The sequence below is a fragment of the Equus caballus genome, chromosome 25 (assembly GCF_041296265.1).
Source record: "Equus caballus isolate H_3958 breed thoroughbred chromosome 25, TB-T2T, whole genome shotgun sequence".
Classification (NCBI taxonomy): domain Eukaryota; kingdom Metazoa; phylum Chordata; class Mammalia; order Perissodactyla; family Equidae; genus Equus; species Equus caballus.
In genome coordinates, this window is record NC_091708.1 from 34,170,204 (window position 1) to 34,191,022 (window position 20,819).

Below are 20,819 nucleotides of genomic sequence, written 5' to 3' on the forward strand. Positions count from 1 at the left end.
TGTGAGGATTAACCTACAAAGTGCCTATCCCAGTGGTTTATAGTAGGCCCTCAGTGTGCTCATTGTTGTTGGGATGATGATGTTAACAGTCAAAATAACTGACAATTATTAAGCATTTAGAATGTGCCAGACGCTCAGGGGTCCTTTGTAAAAGTTAACTGGTGCAGTGGTTCTCACATGTTGTGTCAGGACTCATGTTGTGTCTTGGGCAGTGCTGAAGTGATTCATGAGTAACTTACTATAATAATAGTTAAGTCTGAAGTTGCTGCTTATTTGTTTTGGGTGATTTAGAGATTTAGAGAGGATGCTATTTTTATAGTATCTCTCATTTGCATTGCTTTCTTTAGTGGGAAAGAAAGGGGTATAGTTATAGCTAATAATTGCTTCCTTTTGTTGAGCACTTAAAATGTGCTAGGGTCAGTGCTAAACAATTTACATGTATCATCTTGTATGATCTTCACACCACCCTCTTCAGACAGGTGCTGATAATCCCCATTATATGGATGGGAACTCTGGAGGAGGGGAAGTCCGGTAGATGCCGCTAAATCTTCAACACCTCCTTCAGAATGTATACCCAGGGCTTGGGAATGTCCTTATTAAGCAAGAACCACATTGAGTTGAGGGTCATGAACCATAAGCCATAAGTTATGTGTCTAGTAAGTGGCACAGCTAGGGTTTGAGCCCAGGTCTGCCTAGACTCCCTGGCTTGTGCTTTTAAGTAGTACTCTTACTGGTTCTCCTCAGCTAACTCACTGGGAACTTGACTTGATCCTGAGTGTCCCATGGGCATGTGTCAGGATGTGGTCATCCACCGACAGTGAGTATGGTTATAAATTGGTGAGCTAGTGGACAGAGTGATGTTAATTCTTGGCTAGCAGTTAATGTATAGGACAATTTTGTTGAACTTGTCTTGTCTTTTATCAGAGTAACCAGAGAGCACAGGGAAATGCTGGTGAAACTGGCCAAACAGAACACCAACAAGGCCAAAGACTCTTTACGGAAGGTTCGTACCAATGCAATGAACAAGCTGAAGAAATCAAAGGACAAGGCCTCGGAGGACACCATTAGGCTCATAGAGAAACAGGTAGTGTTGCCAACAGATGAGTGTTTATGTATCTGACCCGGGGAATCACTTGTTCATGTCTGAAGCGAGGAAAATTAAAACAGAATGCCCCTGGTTCTTTCGTTGACATGGATGTGATCAGCATTGATTGAGTCTCTTCTGGGCTAGCCCTGTGCTGGACCCTGGGAATATAGAGGAGGAGAAGATGCTCTTGACCTTTTACTGTGTGCCAGGCTCTGTGCTGGACACTTTATATCCTTTTGTTTATCCTTGTCATTACAAAGCTGTGAGGTAGCTAATGAATAAACTGAGGCTCAAAGTAGCTAAATAACTTGCTCCAAATCACACTGCTGGTGAATGGTAGAAATGGGATCCCAGCGCAGGCAGACTGATTTCAGAGCCTGTACTCTAATCCTCTCCTGCCTGTGGTTGGTTGTCTGGGTGCTGAGCAGTGAGGACTTAACAGTGTTCTCAGTATGCTGAGTACTGGCGCTTGAACAAGTCTTAAAGGCACTACTGGAGTAAAAACAGCGAGAGAAAAGAGGGAAACCTGGGGTTTGAACCTAGGATGAGCCTAGGGAATGGAAAGAGCAGAGAGAGTGACCAGTTCATAGAAGGTCTTGTACACCAGGTTGAGGAGTCTGAACTTTGACAAGTCCAGAGATTCCCACATTGGCTGTGCATCTTTATCAGTCATCTGTGGCCACAGTAATGCTGCATAACAAACTATCTCAAAACTCAGTGATTTACAGTATCAAGCATTATTTCTTATTCTGGTTTCTGGGTCCACTGGGATGTAGCTGTTCTAGGCTGGGCTTAGTGGGCTTGGCTCCAAATTATGGATTAGGTTCAGTTGTCTTCTCAATCTTCTGGAGTCAACAAGCTTCCCAGGGCCTCTTTTCATGGCAGCAGCAGACACCAAGAGCATAAGCCCAACCACTCAAGTATATTTTAAGCACCTGATCTTGTCATATCTCTTCAGCTACGCAAGTCCCGTGGGCCCAGCCCAATGTCACTTGGGTTGGGAAGTGTATTTGTTCATGGAGGTGTGCGGGAGGGAGTGAATGTTTGTTAAACAATAATCTAATCTGCCACAGCATCGTAATCACTTGAGGAGCTTACAAAAATACAGGTATGTGGGCCCCCACTCCCAGAGATTGAGTCAGTGAGTCTGAGGTGGGTCTAGGGATCTGCATTTTAAAATCTTCCCCAGGTGATTCTGATACAGTAACTCGCTTGAAAGCTTTTTTTCCAGACAGTGGGCAGATCATATCTGTGTTTAAAAGATGACTGTGGGGGCTGGCCTGGTGGCACAGCAGTTAAGCGCACACGTTCCGCTTCTTGGCGGGCCAGGGTTCGCCGGTTTGGATCCCGGGTGCAGACATGGCACTGCTTTGTACACCATGTTGTGGTAGGTGTCTCACACATAAAGTAGAGGAAGATGGGCACAGATTTTAGCTCAGGGCCAGGCCTCCTCACCAAAAAAGAGGAGGACTGGCAGTAGTTAGCACAGGGCTAATCTTCCTCAAAAAAAAAAAAAAAAAAAAAAAGATGACTGTGGTGGCTGGGTAGAAGACAGATTGTAGGGGGCAAGACTGGAGGTGGGGAGGCCAGGGAGGCTGTTGCAGAAATCCAACAGGGAAACGGTGGTGGCCTGAACTTGAGCAGCGCCAGTAGAATTAAGATAGAAGAATTTACCAGTATTATGAGATAGAATTTATAATATTTAATGTATTATAAAGGCGTTGCCCAAAATCACCTCATCCACAATAAAGGCATTATTTTAGGAAGACCGAACAGGAGCGTGGACAGGATGGGGAGGAAAGAGGGAAGAAGCAGGAGGCAAGGAGAGTTGTTAGTGGAGACATCTGGCGGAGGCCATAAATTGACTAACTGCTCACTTCTGCGCCAACAATTAGAAGGCCAGTTGGAGACTGTCACTCAAGCCCATGAGCAAGTTACTTAACATCTGTTTTTGTGTAAGATATCACCCAGGGGAGAATTTAATAGATTCCTGGGCCTGCTCCTACATTTTCTGATTCAGTAGGTCTTCCCAAATATGTATTTTTAAAAGCACCACAGATAATTCTGCAAAAACAGACATGGAGGATAATGACCTACAAGCCTTACCATGAACCCTTGTAATGGCACCAGAGTTAGAAAGAGGTCCTTCTGCATTTCATGTCCCGGGACCTTGGGGAAGTTACCTGATTCCTTGGAGTCTGTTTCTTCTGTAAAAAGGGATTGGTAATTCTTACCTTGAAGGGTTGCCTGGGGGATGCTAGAAGCACCATTAGAATATCTGACACCGGGACCCTCAAAGCTCCCTTGTTGTCTTTTTTGTGTCCTACTCTTCCCCCACAGCAACTGAAAGAGGTTTGTAGACTAGGTTGGCCTTTTCTGAGCACTGACAGACTCATAAGAGTCTGGTCCCTGGCCCCAGCTGGAGCAGCTTCTTGTCCATCTCTCAGGGGATTCCATCTCTGCAGTTAACCGTTGGCCTTTTCTTGCTTCCTGGTGGTAAGCCTGTGGCCCTCGGGGGCCTGCCAGGCACTCCTCACTTAGCAAGTCTAGGCATCTGCCTCAGGGACCAGAGCACATGCTCCTTGAAAAAGGAAGAATGATCAGATAACCGCACTCTCAATAAAACCCGCTGGGGAAGGACCTTGCTGGAAGCCTTTAGCACCTGGCTTTTCACCTTTGTCTTCAGATTAGATTTTTTTCTTCAGTGCTTGTTACTGTTGATTGTTATTGTTTTTCAAAATGAAAATAACTTTACCAGTTTTTCTGATACTAAACTAATAGATGTTTAGTATAAATTTTTTAAAAAATTAAGAAGAAAGTAATTGAAATCTGGTCACCTGGAGACGACCATTGTTAGCATTTTAGTGCAGAGCTTCAAGTTGTCTCTGTAAGCATATATGTAACATTACAAGAGAAAAGATCGCGCTAGTGTATTACATGATGTATCCAGTGCAGTAATCTTTACTGTTTAATACATTGTCGTTTAAATATTTGTTCTTACCATTATTGCTAATAGCTTCATTTACTGTCATATGGTTAAGTTTGAGTAAGAAAATGCTCAAGAGAGCCTTGTGCACACTTCATTTTGTTCTTTTTCCCCAACAGAAGGCACTGATCTGGAGTTTTGGGTGTGTGTTTTTTGCTTTTGTTTTTTTAAAAGACGGGCTGATTGTTGCTTTATCAAATAATTTTTAAAAATGTGTTTACTTTGTTCTGATCATCAAAGTAATGTAGTCTCATTGTAGAAAATGTAAGAGTTCAGAAGAATGTTGTTAAAAATGGGGAAAATTTCACCCCGTAATCCCACATTGCAGAAGCAACTGCTCTTAACATTTTGGAATATTTCTTGTTCCTCCCTTTTTTTAACATAGTTTTTAACATGATTGTGAACATGTAGTATATATACAGTTTTGTATCCAGCTTTTTATTTTCTGTTTAGTATTAAAACCATTAGCATTTTCTTGTGTCTTAAAAACCCCTTTGTAAACAACCATTTCTTCTAGTTGCAAAATAGTCCATCTTGTGGTTATACCATAATTTACTTTCATAAGCCCTCTTGTTGGACGTTTAGTTTGTTTAAACTTTTTTGTTATTATAAATAAGGTTGCAATGAATATTTTTATACATAAATCTTTGTTGGGATGATTTTCCTAGGATAGAGTCCCAAGTGTGGAATTACTGCACAAAGGGAATGCATATTTTTAAGGTTTTTGGTACATACTGCCTAAATTACTTGCAGAGTTTTTAGAATATGTGTGTTTTTAAAAACTTTGGCTTTTCTAATCCCTAACATTTGAACCTAGAAGTTTTTAATGTGAGCTCAAAATGTTGCTTATCTGGGAAGTATTGCTTTTACTTCCACACAGAACAGAAAAGAGTAAGTTATTCCTTGTGTAAATCCATACAGCCTTTCTAGGATAGTATGGCAGTGATATCCAAATCTATACATTTCTACTTCAGTGACTTAGGAATTTATCCAAAATAAATGGTCAAGAATCTTATCTAGAGACGTCTCTCGATGTTTTATGTATAATAATAGAAAACTGGAAACTATCTAAATTTCTGACAGTGGGAAAATAAATTGTTTTACATCCATTCACTGGGATCTCTATATACAGACAGTTTTAAAAATATTTTCATATATGGTAAATTTTGGGAGGAATTTATTTTCTTTCAAAGATAGGTTAGACAGCAATATTGTAATATGATTCCATTTTTCATGTAAATATGAAAATTTTCGTGTACATAAAAAGGTTAGCAGCTTATCCACTTCAAAACGTTAATGTGGTCATTTCAGGTAATGGGATTATGAACAATTTTAATTTTATTCTTTATGATTTTTTTTTTCTTTTTTTAATTTTCCAAAATTCTTTTGAGGTCAGATTTTTAAAAACTATATTATAAAGATGTTTCATCTGTGCTGTGTTAGAATGAAATGATTCAGTCATAGGGTCTATCCCTGCAGTCCTGTCTGACCCTAACTCCCCCAACTTACCCCAACCCATCCCCAGCCCAGGCCAGCTCTGCCGAAGAAGGACCAACGCCTTCCCACTCGGGCCTCTGACATCTGCCAGCCTGCTGTTACACCTTCTCTTTAGTTTCCTATAAATGGGCCTGCTGAACATTAAAGCACTTGGCAGAAACCACCAGTAAATCTGGCCAAGATCCTTTCACTGCTGCCCTTTTCTGAGAAGCAGAGCTGCTCTGAAGGACGCTAGTGGGGTTGAGGGAGGGAAAGGCTCCCAGCAGACTGGGCAGGCGGGGAGGCTGGACTGAGTGAGGCAATGGAGCAGCACCCGGTGGCGTCATGGGTGTTCTGAGCCAGGCCTCAGGAAGGCTGACTTGCTACCCAGGTCTACCCCAGGTGTGTACTGTGTGCTCCTGCCATCCCCCTTTTTTGCCTCTGCCTTTCCTTTTCCTGAACTGGTAAGGAACAAATGTGATGATGATGATGATAGTGATGACGATGATGTTATAATCTTTATGAGACAGCATATTGTAATGGAAAGGGCACTTGCTTTGGAGTCAGACAGGCCCGACTGATTCAAATCCTAGCTGTTTCACTTCTCAGCTGTTAAGGTCAGCAAATGGCTTCACCTTTCTGAGCCTCTGTTTCCTCATCTGTAAAGTAGGACAGTAATGCCTATCTCATAGGATTGGTAAGAGGACCAAATGACTCAGCGTACTTAAAAGTGGCATGTGTGGTTGTTGGTCCTCAGTAATTGTTCACCCTGTTTGCTCATCCCACTACTCTCTCCAACCTTGTGACTCTGAATAGGGGCCTGGGGTTGACTGTTTTAATGACCCTAACACCCTCTGCCTGGAGTGGGGAAGAACTAGGCCAGGTGCCGTGGAATCCCCAGAGGGGCTGTCAGGGTGGGTGAGTTCTTGGCTCAGTCACACGACTGACTTTCCATGTGGTCTTGGGCAGATTAGGTCAACATGTCATGCCTTGCGTTACTCCTCTGTAAACTGAGGATAATACCTGTCCCACCTGCCTTCTAGAGGTTATGTGAGGTGGTTGGATTTGAGTGAAGTAACAGGACAAGACACTTGCACACAGTATGAACTACTATGCAACTGGCAGGTGAAATAATTAAATATTCATGTGTGAAAGGGAGATAATAGTATTTCGTATGTTTTGAGGATTATGTAAATTAATGCATGTAAAGTTTTTAGCCCAGTGTATGGCATGTAGTAAATGCTCAGTAAGTAGTTGCTGTTGTTGGTATCATTGTCATCATTGTTAATCATCATTATTTGAAGAAGTCTGATATAGATGAAAAAGATGAATTTGCAAGCAGACTGTCCCCAACGGTACTTTGTGCCTTTAATATGAGAGAAAGTTAGTAAATATTTTCATTAATTGATTAATTTGAAAAGAAGTCAGGAAGTAGTAATAAAAATGAGAGTAACACAAGCAGTATTTGCATAGCAGATAACCAGTTTAAAATGTGCTTGCATATTCATGATTTTGTTTAATCCTCACAACTACTCTCTGGGGAAGGGACTAGCATCTCTATTTGACAGATGAGGAAACTGAGACTTAAGGTGAGGAAATGACTTGTGCATTATCACCCCACTGAGAATCTAACCCAGAACCCACGATATCAAATTGTTACCCTAGGTGTTCTTCCTCCCCCGTCCCTGTCCCTAAATTGCCCTCACAGCCATTTTTCCAGAGGAAGCTTGCAGCCCTCGTTCCTGGCTCTCCCTGGCTGCCAGCCTGCAGGTGCTGGGGTAGTGCTGCTGGGCACCATGCCACATGCCGTGCAAGGCAGCTGCTGGAGGGCTGGGGGCAAAAGAAACACCCCAAGGGTTTGTACCTCCTGAGTGAGGAGGGGCCAGGCAGCCCTTCTGAGCCCAGTTGCCCAGAGTGCCCAGCTGCCCCAAGAGCTTTGCTTTCCCAGCTGAAAAATGTGCAGCTGTTTCTCTGGCGAGAACCTGGCTATCTCCCTGCCTGGGATCAATTGCTCCAAATCCTTTTTAGTTTCTACCCTTTCCATTGCATTTAGTTCCCAGTTCCTGTCCAAGGCCTGTGGTCTGTAAATAAAGATGTCAAACAGCAGCTGTGCTGCTGAACACACAGGTCCTGGGCGCAGTGCTGTCCTCTTCAAAGCTTTCTGTCGAAGGTCTCCTGCCTTTGGTCCCATTTAGACATAGGAGGGAGGGAGGCTGCAACACTTACTAAGTGGTATTGTGTTTTGTCTTTCATTCTTAGAAGAAGTACATGTTTATTGCAGAAAATTTGGAAAATATAGAAAAAGCACAGAAAACTTCAGTTATTCATTTAGTAAATATTTCCTAAGCACTTGTTATGTGCTAGATCTTATGCTGGATGTGATGGGTATAGTTGTGGATAACACGTTACCTGTCTTCCCATCACTAAAAGATGATCACTATTAATATTTGGACATGTTTCCTTCCAGTTTTAAAAAATATGGTTCCTTTTTTTACACATTTGAGATAATTTCTACTGCATGTATACACAATTTTGTATCCTGTTTTTTTTCTTTAATTCAAGGGTAACATGAGCATGTTTCTGTGATATTATAAATAATATCTTGAAACATTATTTTTTTTTTCTGATTACAAAAGCGATCCGTGCTTATTATAAAATATTGAAATATTTCAAAAATATATACTGGAATGTTACTCATATTTATACCCTCTCCATAAGAAATACACAATCTTAACCATTTTTAATGGCTATATGTATTCAACTAGTTCCCTATTCTATCACTTTGGATTTTCTGATTTTTTCATTATTAAAAATAAAGCTTAGATAAATATCTTTGCTTATAGAACTTTAAATTTTTTCAGATTCCATTCATGTGATAATTTCCGAGTTGAGAGATTTTGGGGTTAAAAAATGGTATGAACATTTCATCAATTTGAATTCCAATCGATGATATATGAGCTTATCCATTTCACTGTGGCTTTCTGGCATTGAATATTGTAATTAAAAAACACAATAACATTTTATTAACTACAATAACTGAATTATATCTTTTTTTAATTTGCATTTCTTTGGTGTCTATTGAATTTCCCATGTTGTTAACCAGCTATACTTCATCATTTTCCAAGACTTTTTTTTCTGCTTAGCAGATCTTAATATTCTTTTTATCAATTAGTATGAGGACTTTATATACCAGGGTATCTGACGTATAGGAAATTCTAGATTTATTAAGGGACAGATAAGGCTGGCTTCTCTGCATTCTATAATAGTGGTTAAGAATTTGGGGCTGTGGAATCAGACTACCTGGGATTTAATTTTGTCATTGTTACTTTCTGGCTGCGTATCTTGAACAAGTGATCTAACTGCCTCAGTTTCCTCATTTGTGAAGTGTGAATAATAATTGTATCTATCTCATGGGGTTGCTGTTAGGAATCAGTAAGAGTGTATATGTAAAGTTCTTAGTACAGTGCCTGGCTGGGACTCAATTAGTGTGAACTTTTGTCACCACTATTATTTCCCCGATGACCTTTCCATAGTTCTGGAATATTTGTCCCTCTGCCTTTTCCCAGCCCAGTTATTAGGCTGTCTCATTTTGTGTTTTTGCAGATCAGCCAAATGGCCGATGACACAGTTGCAGAGCTGGACAGGTATCTGGCAGTGAAGACCAAAGAACTCCTTGGATGAAAATCCACAAGGGGCCAGCAGTAATCCAGAGCCCAGTTTGGGATGGATCCCATGAGTGACAAAGTGGCATCTCGCAGCCCCATCCACACGGAAGGCCGTCACCATGCAGTTGTCAGTCCTTCTGAGGGCTGCCCTTCCAGTGGGACACTCATACCTATCCACTCTCATCCTCCTATCCCCTGTCCACCCCATTCTGCTCTAGGCCTTCTGCCATGGGTACCCCTTGAAGAATATTTGCTGACCTTTACTTGGGGCATTTGCCTTGACTGTGACAACACCAAGCGACAGGACCAGTGGCAGACTTAGCACCACCTGGTCCTCATCTCGGGAGCCTCCTTTTCAAACAATTAGTCGGGCCCTGTCCCCAACTTTGAGCTCTGCTGAGGCTGATGTTGGCATTCACTTGTGGCTGGATACCTTTGCAAGAGGCCCATTTTCATCAACAATAAAGTCTAAATAAATTGGAAAGAATAACAACCACGAAGGAAAGGATAGAGTCAGTCTGGATTAATGATCTCTCCGGACCTGTATATAAAGCATCCAGAACAGTACTTTTGCCTCTGAGTCATCTTCACATGTGCTCTTGTATCTGCCTGGGCCATTCTTCCGCTGCTCACCTGGCCAGTCCTGTTCGTCTTTCCGGTCTCAGCTTTGATAGCACTTCCTCTGGGAAGTCTTCCTTTTCCCCCCTGCCTAGGACCCCTGTTATTGGTTGTCATAGCACTGTGTACTGCTTTTATATGAACCGTAATAATTCTTTTTGATAATTAGTCTGTATATCTTCAGGATCCTCAGAACTTGGCATAATGCCTGAAACACGGCAGGCATTCAAATGTGGTGTGAATGAAGTGCGCATAGTAGCTACTCAATGAATGCTGGCTTCTTTTCCTTTCTTTCCCATCTTAAAAGGATCATTCTGTCGTTTTCTATTCCTGCCTTTGTCCTCAACATTTACTTGGTAATGAGTCCCCCAGGACTTGCCTGTTATTGACTGACCAGTGGTTTGTTGTGCCTCATCTTTGGTTACTGGGTTAAGTTAGGTTTTTTCCCCCCCCAATAATTTTTTATTTCACTCATTTGTTCATTCATTCATTCATTCACATATAATAGAGCCATCTTAGCTAGATACAGTTCTAGGCAATATTTTTAATCTTCATAGTAAACTTGTGAGATGTGTCTTACCTCCATTTTACAAATAGAAAAACTGAGACTTGACAATATTAGGTAACTTGCCCAAAGTAACAAAGCTAGTAAGTGATAGAGGGTTTCATTATTCATTGTCAGTCTCATTTTATAGAAAGGGAAGAGCTCAGAGAGGTTAAGTTTCTTGCCTCGGGTTACACAGCTAGCAAATGGCAGACCTGGGATTCAAATTAAAGCCTGATCTAAAGCACGTGCTCTGCCCTATGCCTCCTGCTGCCGTCACAAACGTTGAGCACCAACTGTGTGTCAGGTACTGTGCTATGTGCTGGGAATACAAAAATGAGTAAGATGTGATCCCTGTCTTTGAGGGGCGCGTGGTACACTGGACTAAGTTGCTATCTGTAGTGTCTTGGGTGGAAGGTAGGAAGTTCGTTCCAGTTCTGCCAGATGTCTGCCTTTAGCATGGAACCCACTTGGCAGCGGCAGGGCCTGGCTGCGTTCCTTCAAGGCAGCATCCAACTTCTCTTTGCTGTTTGACTTCTCTCAGGTTCTGTCCTGTGCTAGAGGTAATGAGGGTTGTGCTTCTCCCTGTGCTTGCACTGGTGGAATACACTGCACAACAGCCAGTGGGGAGTCAAGGTCAGAATGAGGTCGAAGATGAACTAAGCTAGCACAGTCTCCTGCCCTGCTTACCTGTCCTCAGTCAAACCCTGTTCACCAGACCTGAGGAGCCATCATACGATCCGAAGTCAGCTGGGAAAGAACAGGGCTAGAAATAGCAATCAAGGAGCCTTTTTTGGGGTAAGCCACATGGCAGGGGCTTTGCAACAGTCTTTCGTGAGTGGCCGAAATCCCCCACTCACTCCAAATGTGCTTTTCAAAGATGCAGGATTTTTTAATAAACAGAGGAAATGATAAATTATGTTGTAACTCCACTCCAAAGGCATTTGGTTCTTAACAGCCAAATCCTCTGTAGTCTTTAAATAAACAAAAACTTATTTGGTGAACAGACGGGGGGGAAAATGAAAGATTTTCTGTACTTGGGTTCCACATGTCAACAATTTCTCTCCTGTGTGTATGTTGGCCAAAGCCGTATATCATGATAAATGAATAAAGGAAAACCTCGAGCCCAGGGCAGTCAGACAGCTCAGCAAATGGCTTTCAGCTGATTGCTCTATTTCAGTTGACATTTATCAAAGAGTTTCTCTGTTACTCTGTGTGTCAGGGCTGCCGTGGTGGCAGGGACGAGAATAAGACTACCTGTTTGGATGTGCTGAGTAATGAGTCATGCTGGGGCAATTCAGTCTCCCTCCTTCAGGCTCTCTCTCTTTCAAAAAGACAAGCTGAGTATGGCACTTCTCACACTTGGCAGAAGAATCAGCCACCTCCTCTGTTCAGTTTAACGGCTTTCAAAGTCCCATGAAAAACACAGGCCAAAGAGAATTTAAGAACTTTTTTTCTCTTAATTTTTTTCTTCTTTCTTCCGTGTGTGTGTGTGTGTTAAAAATTACAAAGAGAAAAGTTGAGACACTTCTCACGAGTTCCCTATCTTACTCCCTGTTAACAATTAGATGTATATCCTTCCAGACCTTTCTCTATACATACATAATTTTTAAAAAGCAGAGAGGGAACTATTCTGTTCCTATTCTGAAGCTTTCTTTTTTTGACGCAACAACATATCCTGGCCATCTGTCCGTGTGTGAAGATGTAGATAGAATTCATCCCTTTTCATTGCAATATTTCATTCAGTATTAAGTCATTTCAAATGCGTTGGAAGATGTTTCTATTTAAAGGGATTTTTTTTCTTGAGAAAGAACCCCTATTCTAAGTTTCTCTCTTTGGTAAGTTCTACTCTTCGTCAGTCTCAGACTAATATTTATTGAATGCCTGCTGTGGACCAGGTACCATGCTGGACACTTTACGTGTGTTACTACATCCAAACTTCCAAACAACCCTAGTTGATGTAGTGTTACTACTATCTGTGTTTACATATGAGACAAGTTTAAAAAGAGTGTTTAACTTACCCAAGGTCACACAGCTAGTAAGTGCCAGAATCAAGTTTGAAACTCAGATCTGACCTTGAAGTGGGTCTTAAATCACTGTCCTTTGGATTTGAAGTCTTCATTGAGCACTTACTCAAAATGCACCTACTACTACTCTGTTCCCTGAAGGTAATATAAGAGAAGCAGAAAGCTCAGCTCACTTTCATAAAACAATTAGAAAGCTATTTCTAATAAAGATGGCATGGAAAACAGTAGCTGGCACAGTAAACACTGAAGAGGAGGCAGCTTTTACGGAGACAGTAAAAATGACATATTTATACCTCATCTGCTTGGCAGACTCCTCTAGAATGTGTCGGAACCATGGAGTAAGCAGAAAGACCACCCGGTAGTGAATAATGATAACAACAACCCTAATGGTGTTGACAGCACCAAAAACTAATATTGGCTGGTGATTTTTAGTTTTCAAAGTGTTACATCCTTTATCCTGTTAAAACCATTGAGTGAAGCTTTGAATTTCTTTTGCCCTAATACAGCCAATTTTCATGATGTGCATGAAAAGGTATGTTCTCAGTTTTGGGGTACAAATTTTGATAGGTACACACAAAATGCAGTTTTTGGATTATGTTGTTTAGGTTTCCTGTAGTTCTTATTTTTTGACCCTTTGATGAGTCTTGGTTTGAAAGTGGTATGTTTCAGTTTTCTGTTACTAGCATTTCTGTTTCTCATTGCATTTCCTGTAATTTCTGCTCTGTGAAAGTGCTGCTGTGTTGTTGGATGCATAGACAGCCTGACTCTTGACGTCTTCTTCATCTCATTCGGTGCTCGGAGTCTGAATTCTGTCTTGTTGTATATCGAGATCACAGCCCTGGCTGGCTTGCTTTCTGTTTGCCTTTGCTTAGTCTGTCTTTCCTCTTCTTTTATTTTAGCCTTTCCGAATCACTATGTTTTAGGTATGTTTCTTTTTTAAAGTTGAATTTTGTTCTATGAACCATTCAGAAACTCCTTTTAAAAATTATCTTTGTGTTAAAATACGCATGTCGTCAAACTTACTGGCTTAACCGTTCTCAGGTGTACAGTTCAGTAGCGTGACGTGCATTCACGTGGTTGTGTGAGCAGTCTGCAGAGCTCTCTTCACCTGGCAGAACTGAAACTGCCCACTAAACAACTTCCCATTGCCCCCTCCCCCCAGCCCCTGGTAACCACCGTTCTACTTTCTGTCTCTATGAATTTGACCACTCTAAGTACTTCATATGAGTGGAATCATACAGGATTTGTCTTTTTGTGACTGGCTTATTTCACTTAGCGTGGTGTCCTCCAGCTTCATCCATGTTGTAGCATATGTCAGAATTTCCATCCTTTTTAAGGCTGAATAATGTTCCATTGTATATATACATGAAACTCCTTTTCTTTTAATAGATGACAAACTCATTTACATCTATTAAGTTACATACAGACTCTCCATCCTGGCATTCCATAACTTCTGCAGTCTGGGCCTGTTGTATCTCTTTACTTGTGATATATCTCTCACAACTACCCTCATGCAACCAGTGCTTAAGCTAAATGGAGTTATTAGTTTTTCTGAGGTTTTGTGCTGCTTTCTTTCACTTCCGTGTCTTTTCTTAGGCTGTTTTCTTTGCCTGGTATGTGCTCCTTTAAATCCCTGCCCCACCTGACAGGCAAAATTTATCTAGCGTCAAAGCCCTTCTTGGTCCCACGTCCTTCCTTGAACTAACTCATTCATTTCCTTATCTTGACATTTCTCCTGATGCCTAGACCTGCATATGCCTATTGAGTGTCTCCACTTGGATGTGCCTCAAGCACCCCATACAGCTGGCCCTGCCTGGACTCTGTGTCCCCCCCAGGCCTGCTCACCCTCCTGCATCTCCTCTCTTAGAGTAGCGTCACCATCCACCCAGGTGCAGGACATTGGGAGCCACCAGTGCTTTCCTCTCCCTCATCTCATCCGATAAGTCACCAGGTCCTGTCAGTTCTACCTGCAAAGTGCTCTACTCCCCTTTCAGGCACACCCTTGAGTGGTGCTTACCAGGGAACAGAGGTGGCAGATGTTTCAGGCTGGCCTTGTCAGTGTCTCTGGCCTCACCTCTGAGGCAGAACATCAGCACTGGATAAGCCTTGTTGAAGTCCCGTGAAAAAATCCCCTACTCTTACTCTTTGCACCGGACTAGCACAGTGCTTGGTGCAGAGCAGGTGTCAAGGAAGTGTTTGTCCAGTTGCAACGGACCTGCCAGGCCTTGAATACAAATGAAGTTGATTTACATCAATAACCCAGAGTTTCTCTAATTACTCTCACCTACTTGCTCAGACCTCCAAACTCATCTGCTAAGTCAGCCTCAGGAGTTTCTGGGCATCTAAAGGCTACCTCCCATGGTGTCCACAATCATTGGCATCTGCCATACTCTCCTCTCCCACCCGGGCTCCACTGGCGTCTGTGGCCATGAATGCCTCTTGAGGGAGATTTGCCTCTGCTCCTACTGAGTGTCAGTGTCTGTGACAAAAGTCCTGGTTCCTGGGCTTGCAATGCCTGAGCGTGCTGGGTGGGCTCCCTGAAGAGCAGGGCAAAGGTCTCTTCCCTCATCCCATGCCACCCTTGGCCACCTGAGCTCCAGAGCAGGCTTGTTGGGGTCCAAGTCCCTAAAGTCTCCTAGCACAGTGGCTCCTCCACAGGCTGACCACTGCCGCTGATGGGGCTCGCAGGTGGCCCAGGGGGCAGGGCTCCCGTGCTTTCTACTCCCTTCCAAAATTGCCCCCTCTTCAGAGGAAGTCTTGGAACGCAGGAGGTCTGGTGTCTGACCCTCAACTAGAAAGCCTCAATAAGTTATTTTAACTAAGGGACCAGGGAGCTAGAAAGGGCCTTGTGAGGTGCTGAAGTGGCCAGTGAGAGGTAGGTCCTGTTTTGTCCTTTCTCTCCTCAATAAAGGTCAGTCCATTTCCCCATGGGTACCAAGGAGGGCTTGGACAAGATCACTGGTTTCTAACTGGGCCAGAGAACCTTTGCTGGTTCATGACAGCATCTTTACTCATCTGGGGCAAAATAAGTAGAATAAAGGCAGTGTAGCAAATGTTTTCATAAAATTATTTAACTTAAAGGACTATTCTATATTCTTATATCCTGCTCTTCCTATTTCTGTTTTAGGTATTAAAATATTCTTTCTATCATGAAATCATAAGTTGATGATTCTAAAAGAAATCCTCATTTAGAAAGATAAAAAGTTGGTCACCTTCTGTTGGCCCTCCATTCTTTTTAACTTTACAGATGCATGAATCCCAAAGTCTGTGAGCTGTGGGACCTCACGCCTACTCCTAGTGCTGATGCCCCCGAGGCTGTCATCCAAGGGAAGCTGGAGCTGTAACCAGGGAGAGAAGCAATGGAGGGAGGCGGTTTGACCTGGTGGGTGTCAGGGACCCGGTGGGTGAGCAAGCGGTGGTAGTGAGGCAGGGGTTGGAAACAGGACAATAGTCAATCAGGAGGGTTCAGAGACCCACAAGGGAGGAGGGACGGGTAAGGAGAGGTGAGTCAGAGAGGAGAGAGGGAGACAGAGACAGACAAACAGAGAGGGAGAGAGATACACACAGGGCCAGAGAGAGGGAGAGAGAAAGAGGCAGAATCAGAGACAAAGACAGAAATATATGTGCACACGCGCACACATGCATACACACATACGAGCACAGAGATCAGCGGGTAGAGACAGAAAGATGGAGACAGTCGCAGAGACAAACGGATGGCGACAGTGAGACAGTTATTCTGGAGAGATATTCCGAAAAAGATACCTAGAAAGAGGACAGTGAGATTGAGAGAGAGACACAGGAGGAGATAGAAAAATACAGAGAGAAAGGGACAGAAATCCGGAGAGAGACACACACAGTTTTTAAAAAGGCAGAAAGAGAATCGAAATATATAACAGTGTACACCTGAAATGTATAATATTATAAACCACTGTTACCACAATAAAAAAGAATAAAAAATTTTTAAAAATTGTATGAATAACTAAAACAATTGTAAAACTTACGGCTGTAAAAATAGACTCAATGTAATCATGACTGTGTAGAAACTATATATAGCAAAATTTTGGAAGGAGTAAAGATGTTGGGAGGTAATGTAAGTATGCTGAGTTCCTCATATTACATAGCTTAGTTCTTTAATAATAAAAATATTTTTTAAGACCTGAAAAAAAAGGAAGAAAGGAGAGAGAGAAAGAAAGCAAGAAAGAAAAGAAAAATGGAAAGACACACATTGAGACGAGGACTGAGGGAGGTAGACAGAGACATGGAGGCAGAGAGTGAGCGAGGCGGGTGGCTTTGCACAGCCCCAGCTTCTGCAGGGGGCGCAGGGTGTGGGTGGAGGAAGAGGCAGCACCAGCTGGGGCCAGGGCTGCAGGGACCAGATAAGGACGCCTGCCAAAGGAAAGCAGGGGAAGGAAAGACGTTTACAAATCCCTGGGGGGAGAAAGCCAGGGAGGCTGCCCCAGGCCCAGAGAACAATGGGTACTTGACTTCAGTGGGTCATTAATGAGACAATTAATGGAAAGAGTAACAGAGGCCTCCCCAGGGAGGACTCAGAGAGTGGGTAAGTGGAATTATTGTGGAGGGCTTGTGGGCGGGCGGGTGGTTCTAAGGGGGGGCCTTTCCTCACAGTCCCAGATGTCCAGCATGCCAACTGCAGATTCCTGGCCTGGGGCATGGGCCCTGTCCCAGCTCCCCCACACATACCCCGTGCTCCCTCCACTCTGGCCCCTTGCCAGCTCCCAGATGCATCCCTAGCCTTTGCTGCTGCCACTCCGTCTACCTGGAATGTCACCCCTTGATTATCTCCATCCTTGGAAACCCTACCCGTTCCAGGGGTAAATAAATACGGTGCATCCATACAATGCAATGGTGAGCCAGGGCCATATGTTTCAACAAGAACAGAGCCCCCAAAACATAATGGAAAAAGCACGTGGAGTCGTATATAGTGTGACACCACTTACGTAAATTAGAATGACAAGCACAAAGCGATTCTTTTAAAAATTATTCCTGCCTATATTTTGCATTATAAAATTATTTTCTTCAAAGGGGCGGTTATAAAGAGATACTTACCAAAACCATAATAGTGATTGCCACGGGGAGGGGGCAGGACTTAAAGGTACCCTAAAGTCATTTCATACGTCTGTATGTCTATTTCTATGTATGAAAACTTGGCAAAATGTTAATTTCGGGTTGTGAAAATAGGAGTGGTTGTTACCTTGTTTTTTTTGTTTTTTAATCCCCCGTGCTTTAAAATCTTTTCCAGAGGAGAGAGAGACATCCTAGCTGTCCTCCAGACCCAGCTCAAATGCCACCTCCTGTGGGAAGCCTTCCAGGAACCCATCCACCAGTCAGATGTGGTTTCCCTTTTTCTTGGTACCAAGCTCTCAGGGCTGAAAGCGCTTTCTCCCATGTTTTTCCCTTTGTAATGTTCATGGATTGTCTTCCCTTCGAGGGCAGAGACTTCCAGCACAAGGCTGGCACAGAGGTGGTGCCCAGGGGTGTCTATGGGACTGAACTTACCTCTCCCATTCCACCACTGTAGAAGGCAAACTGCGAAGGCTCTGATTACATCTCAGATCCAACACACACTGTAATTTTGGGGGGTGGGGGAGTGGGCTCCTGAAATTCAAAGCATGGCTTCCAGAATGGGGATCTAGGTGTGGGGCGGATGGCAGCTGCTATTCAAAAATGTTCAGGGAGGAAGGAGAGGATCTTGTTTGCCGTGTCCAGGAAATTGCCCCATTGCTGGGTACCTGGTTGTTTGTGGCAACATTGCTAACAAGCCTCTAGCTAGAGTCCCAGCAGAGTTCCTCTCACCCACCCCAGTGGGGCAGAGAGGCATGTAGCTCCTTCCACCCAAATCTACCTATTAAAAGAACCCCTGAATCCCACTGGCCCCCAGTGCATCCCAGTTGCTGGTAAAATGGAGCCATTGCAGAGGTGGAAGGAAGAAGTACGTCAGTCCTGGCCCAGCGATCCAGGCAAGTGTTGGCCCATCCAGAGCCACAGCCACCACATACTGAGCATTTACAGGATGCTCAGCCCCTGAGCTATGTTATCTAATTAACTCTCACAATAGCCCCTATTTTACAGATGAGGACTCAGAGGCTAAGTGACTGCTCCAGGTCACAGGATGGCAGTAACTGTTGGAACTGGGACCCAGGCTGACCTGTTAGGTGGAGGGTGTCTCTTGGGTTTGGGTGGTGGGGTACACGGCTCTCCCTACTTCTAGGCAAACTCCTCTGTCTCACAAAAGGGGATACTGACGCACAAGAAGGGAACAACTCTTCCGTTGACAACGTAACAAGTGAGTGGCAGAGCTGGGACGTGAACCCAGATTTCCAGGCTGCTTCCGGCTCCCCTGGCCGCCCAGCAGAGTCTACCACCTAGCAGGGCAGACTTCATCTCGGGATGTTTAGTCCATTGGGCTTTGCGGTGTCTTACGCCTTCATAGGACATAAAACTGTAGCCTTTGGGGAGCAGGGTGGGACCTTAGAGATCATCTCCTTGGGCTCCCTCTTTGTAGTGTTGAGGAATTTAAGGCCTAAAGAAGGCAAATGACTCACAAGGCCCTTTTGATGTCAGGAAGTCCAGCCCAAAAAAAGCAGCCTCCTGATCCAGAGTCCCTTGGATTCTCGGAACCTATTGGCTCCAACTTTAGAACCGATTTTAATACTAGGTAACTTGGTAGCCAAACCCAGAGCCAACTGGAAACTATAAATTAGAATGTGGAGAAGGGCAGCTTCCACACAGAGCTGTCTGTTGAATGAATGAATGAATGAATGGATGGGTGGATGGCTGCCAGGCTCATTTCTGCCTCCCCCCCTGGTTTCCCTTCCTCTGCTCCATCTCTTGCTGTCAGATTAATTCTCTTCAAACAGCCTTTGCCAGGACATGGCTCTGCTCAGCAGCCCCCAGGAGTTCCCCATTGCCTGGATAACTAACTGAACAGTCTCCTTCCGTAGCTGGCCCCTCTGAGCCGTTCTCCACATTGTGAACTCTTTAAATTGCAAATCACAACACTCCCCTTCAGAGGCTCTCCATCACCCCCAGGAAAAAGCACCAAAGTCTTACCTCAGGGTTTTAACTGCAGGGTTTGACCTGGACCATCTTTCCAACCTCATCTCATGCCAGCCTCTCCCTTCCTCTGGCTGCAGCCACACTGCCTTCTCTCAAGTTCCCACTTCAGGGGCTTTGCACATGCTGTTCCCTCTGCCTGGGGCATTCCAGACTCTACTCTGCCTTGCTAACACTTGTACATCCTTTAGATCTCAACCTAATGTCACTGCTTCCAGGCAGCCTTCCCTGACCTCTCCAGATTGGGTTGACACCCTCCGTCAGCTGTTCCCACAGCCACCGGACTGCCCCCAGCACTGCACTGTCCCATTTGACTGTGTGTAACGTCTTCAGTGTCTGTCTCCTGTCCATACTATGAGCTCCGAGGGGGCAGGGGCTGTCCTGTTCACCATCAGGAGCTCAGTGCCCGGAACGCAGCCTGGCACACACTGTGTGGAATGATTAAATATATTTGGTTGTTCATTGAAATTGATTTATTCATTCAACAGATATTTATGGAGCATCTACTAAGTGTCAAGCCTGGTTCTCCACACTCCACAGTGGGGAACAACCCACCTCGAAGACCCTGCCTTCATGGAGCTCACAGTCTACTCTACATTAAATGGATAGAGAAATAACACAATGCTAGGCGTACCTAAGCTTTCTGAAGGACAAGGAGCAGGGGTAAGGGGTTGGAGCATGGAGCGCGCGTGCGCGGTGGGGGAGGGGGCGTGCCGATTTAGACGGGGTAGTCAGGGCATGTCTCATGGAGGAGGTGACATTTCAGTGCTGGGCCAGGACTCCTGAAAGACACAGACCCTCTCTCCTTCTTGGGCTGACTGGGTCCTAGGTGTGTCCAGGCATGCCAGTCTCCCGATCCCCAAACCCTCCCTGCCTGCCTCCCAGGGTGGGGGAGCAAGGAGCCCAGAAGAAGTCTTTGGCGAGGCTTTTGAGGCGAGTGCGAAGGCCCGAAGCTGCTCTTCACAACATCTGTGATTGGGCTGTTTCTGCGTGGCGCGGGGCGGCGATTGCTTTGTGCAGCGAGGACTCGGCTGATTGTGGCCGGGCAATTGGCACCCACAGACCGCGGCCGCCAGGGTTTACCGTGCACCCCCAGCGCCGCGGCGAGCCGTGCGCAACGCGCCAGCCCAATCTCGCCTCCTATATTCAGAGTTGATTAGACGCTATTTCTGCCTGGATTTTCAGAAGGCTCAAGAGCTTTTTTAATCACTACAGTGGCTCATTACGGTTTTGCAGTGACACTCATGTCCTTCAGTTCTCTTCTCAGATTAGATTCTATAGTCAGATGAATATTGGATGATTTCATTACATACAAATGCAATCAACAGTTTTGCATAAATTT

General features: G+C 44.2%; 1 protein-coding gene and 1 long non-coding RNA gene across 15 annotated transcripts in view; both read left to right on the plus strand.

Annotated features, from left to right (window-relative positions):
- Nucleotides 1-10,103, plus strand: part of MRRF (mitochondrial ribosome recycling factor) — a 55,274-nt gene extending 45,171 nt beyond the window's left edge. For 10 of the 14 annotated variants that reach the window (XM_005605765.4, XM_003364129.5, XM_001501430.7 and 7 more), the window contains 2 exons: nucleotides 925-1,084; nucleotides 9,153-10,103. In XM_005605765.4, the coding sequence (XP_005605822.3) occupies nucleotides 925-1,084; nucleotides 9,153-9,230 (238 nt within the window). In that variant the 3' untranslated portion in view covers nucleotides 9,231-10,103. The remainder of the gene's footprint in view (nucleotides 1-924; nucleotides 1,085-9,152) is intronic. The other 4 variants (XM_005605766.4, XM_070251426.1, XM_070251427.1 and 1 more) reach the window with 1 other exon arrangement.
- A 5,547-nt stretch (nucleotides 10,104-15,650) lies between these two features.
- Nucleotides 15,651-20,802, plus strand: LOC111770586 (uncharacterized). The gene is made up of 3 exons (XR_002803874.2): nucleotides 15,651-15,785; nucleotides 17,664-18,707; nucleotides 19,966-20,802. It is a non-coding gene; the product is annotated as an uncharacterized lncRNA (long non-coding RNA).
- Nucleotides 20,803-20,819: the final 17 nt, after the last annotated feature.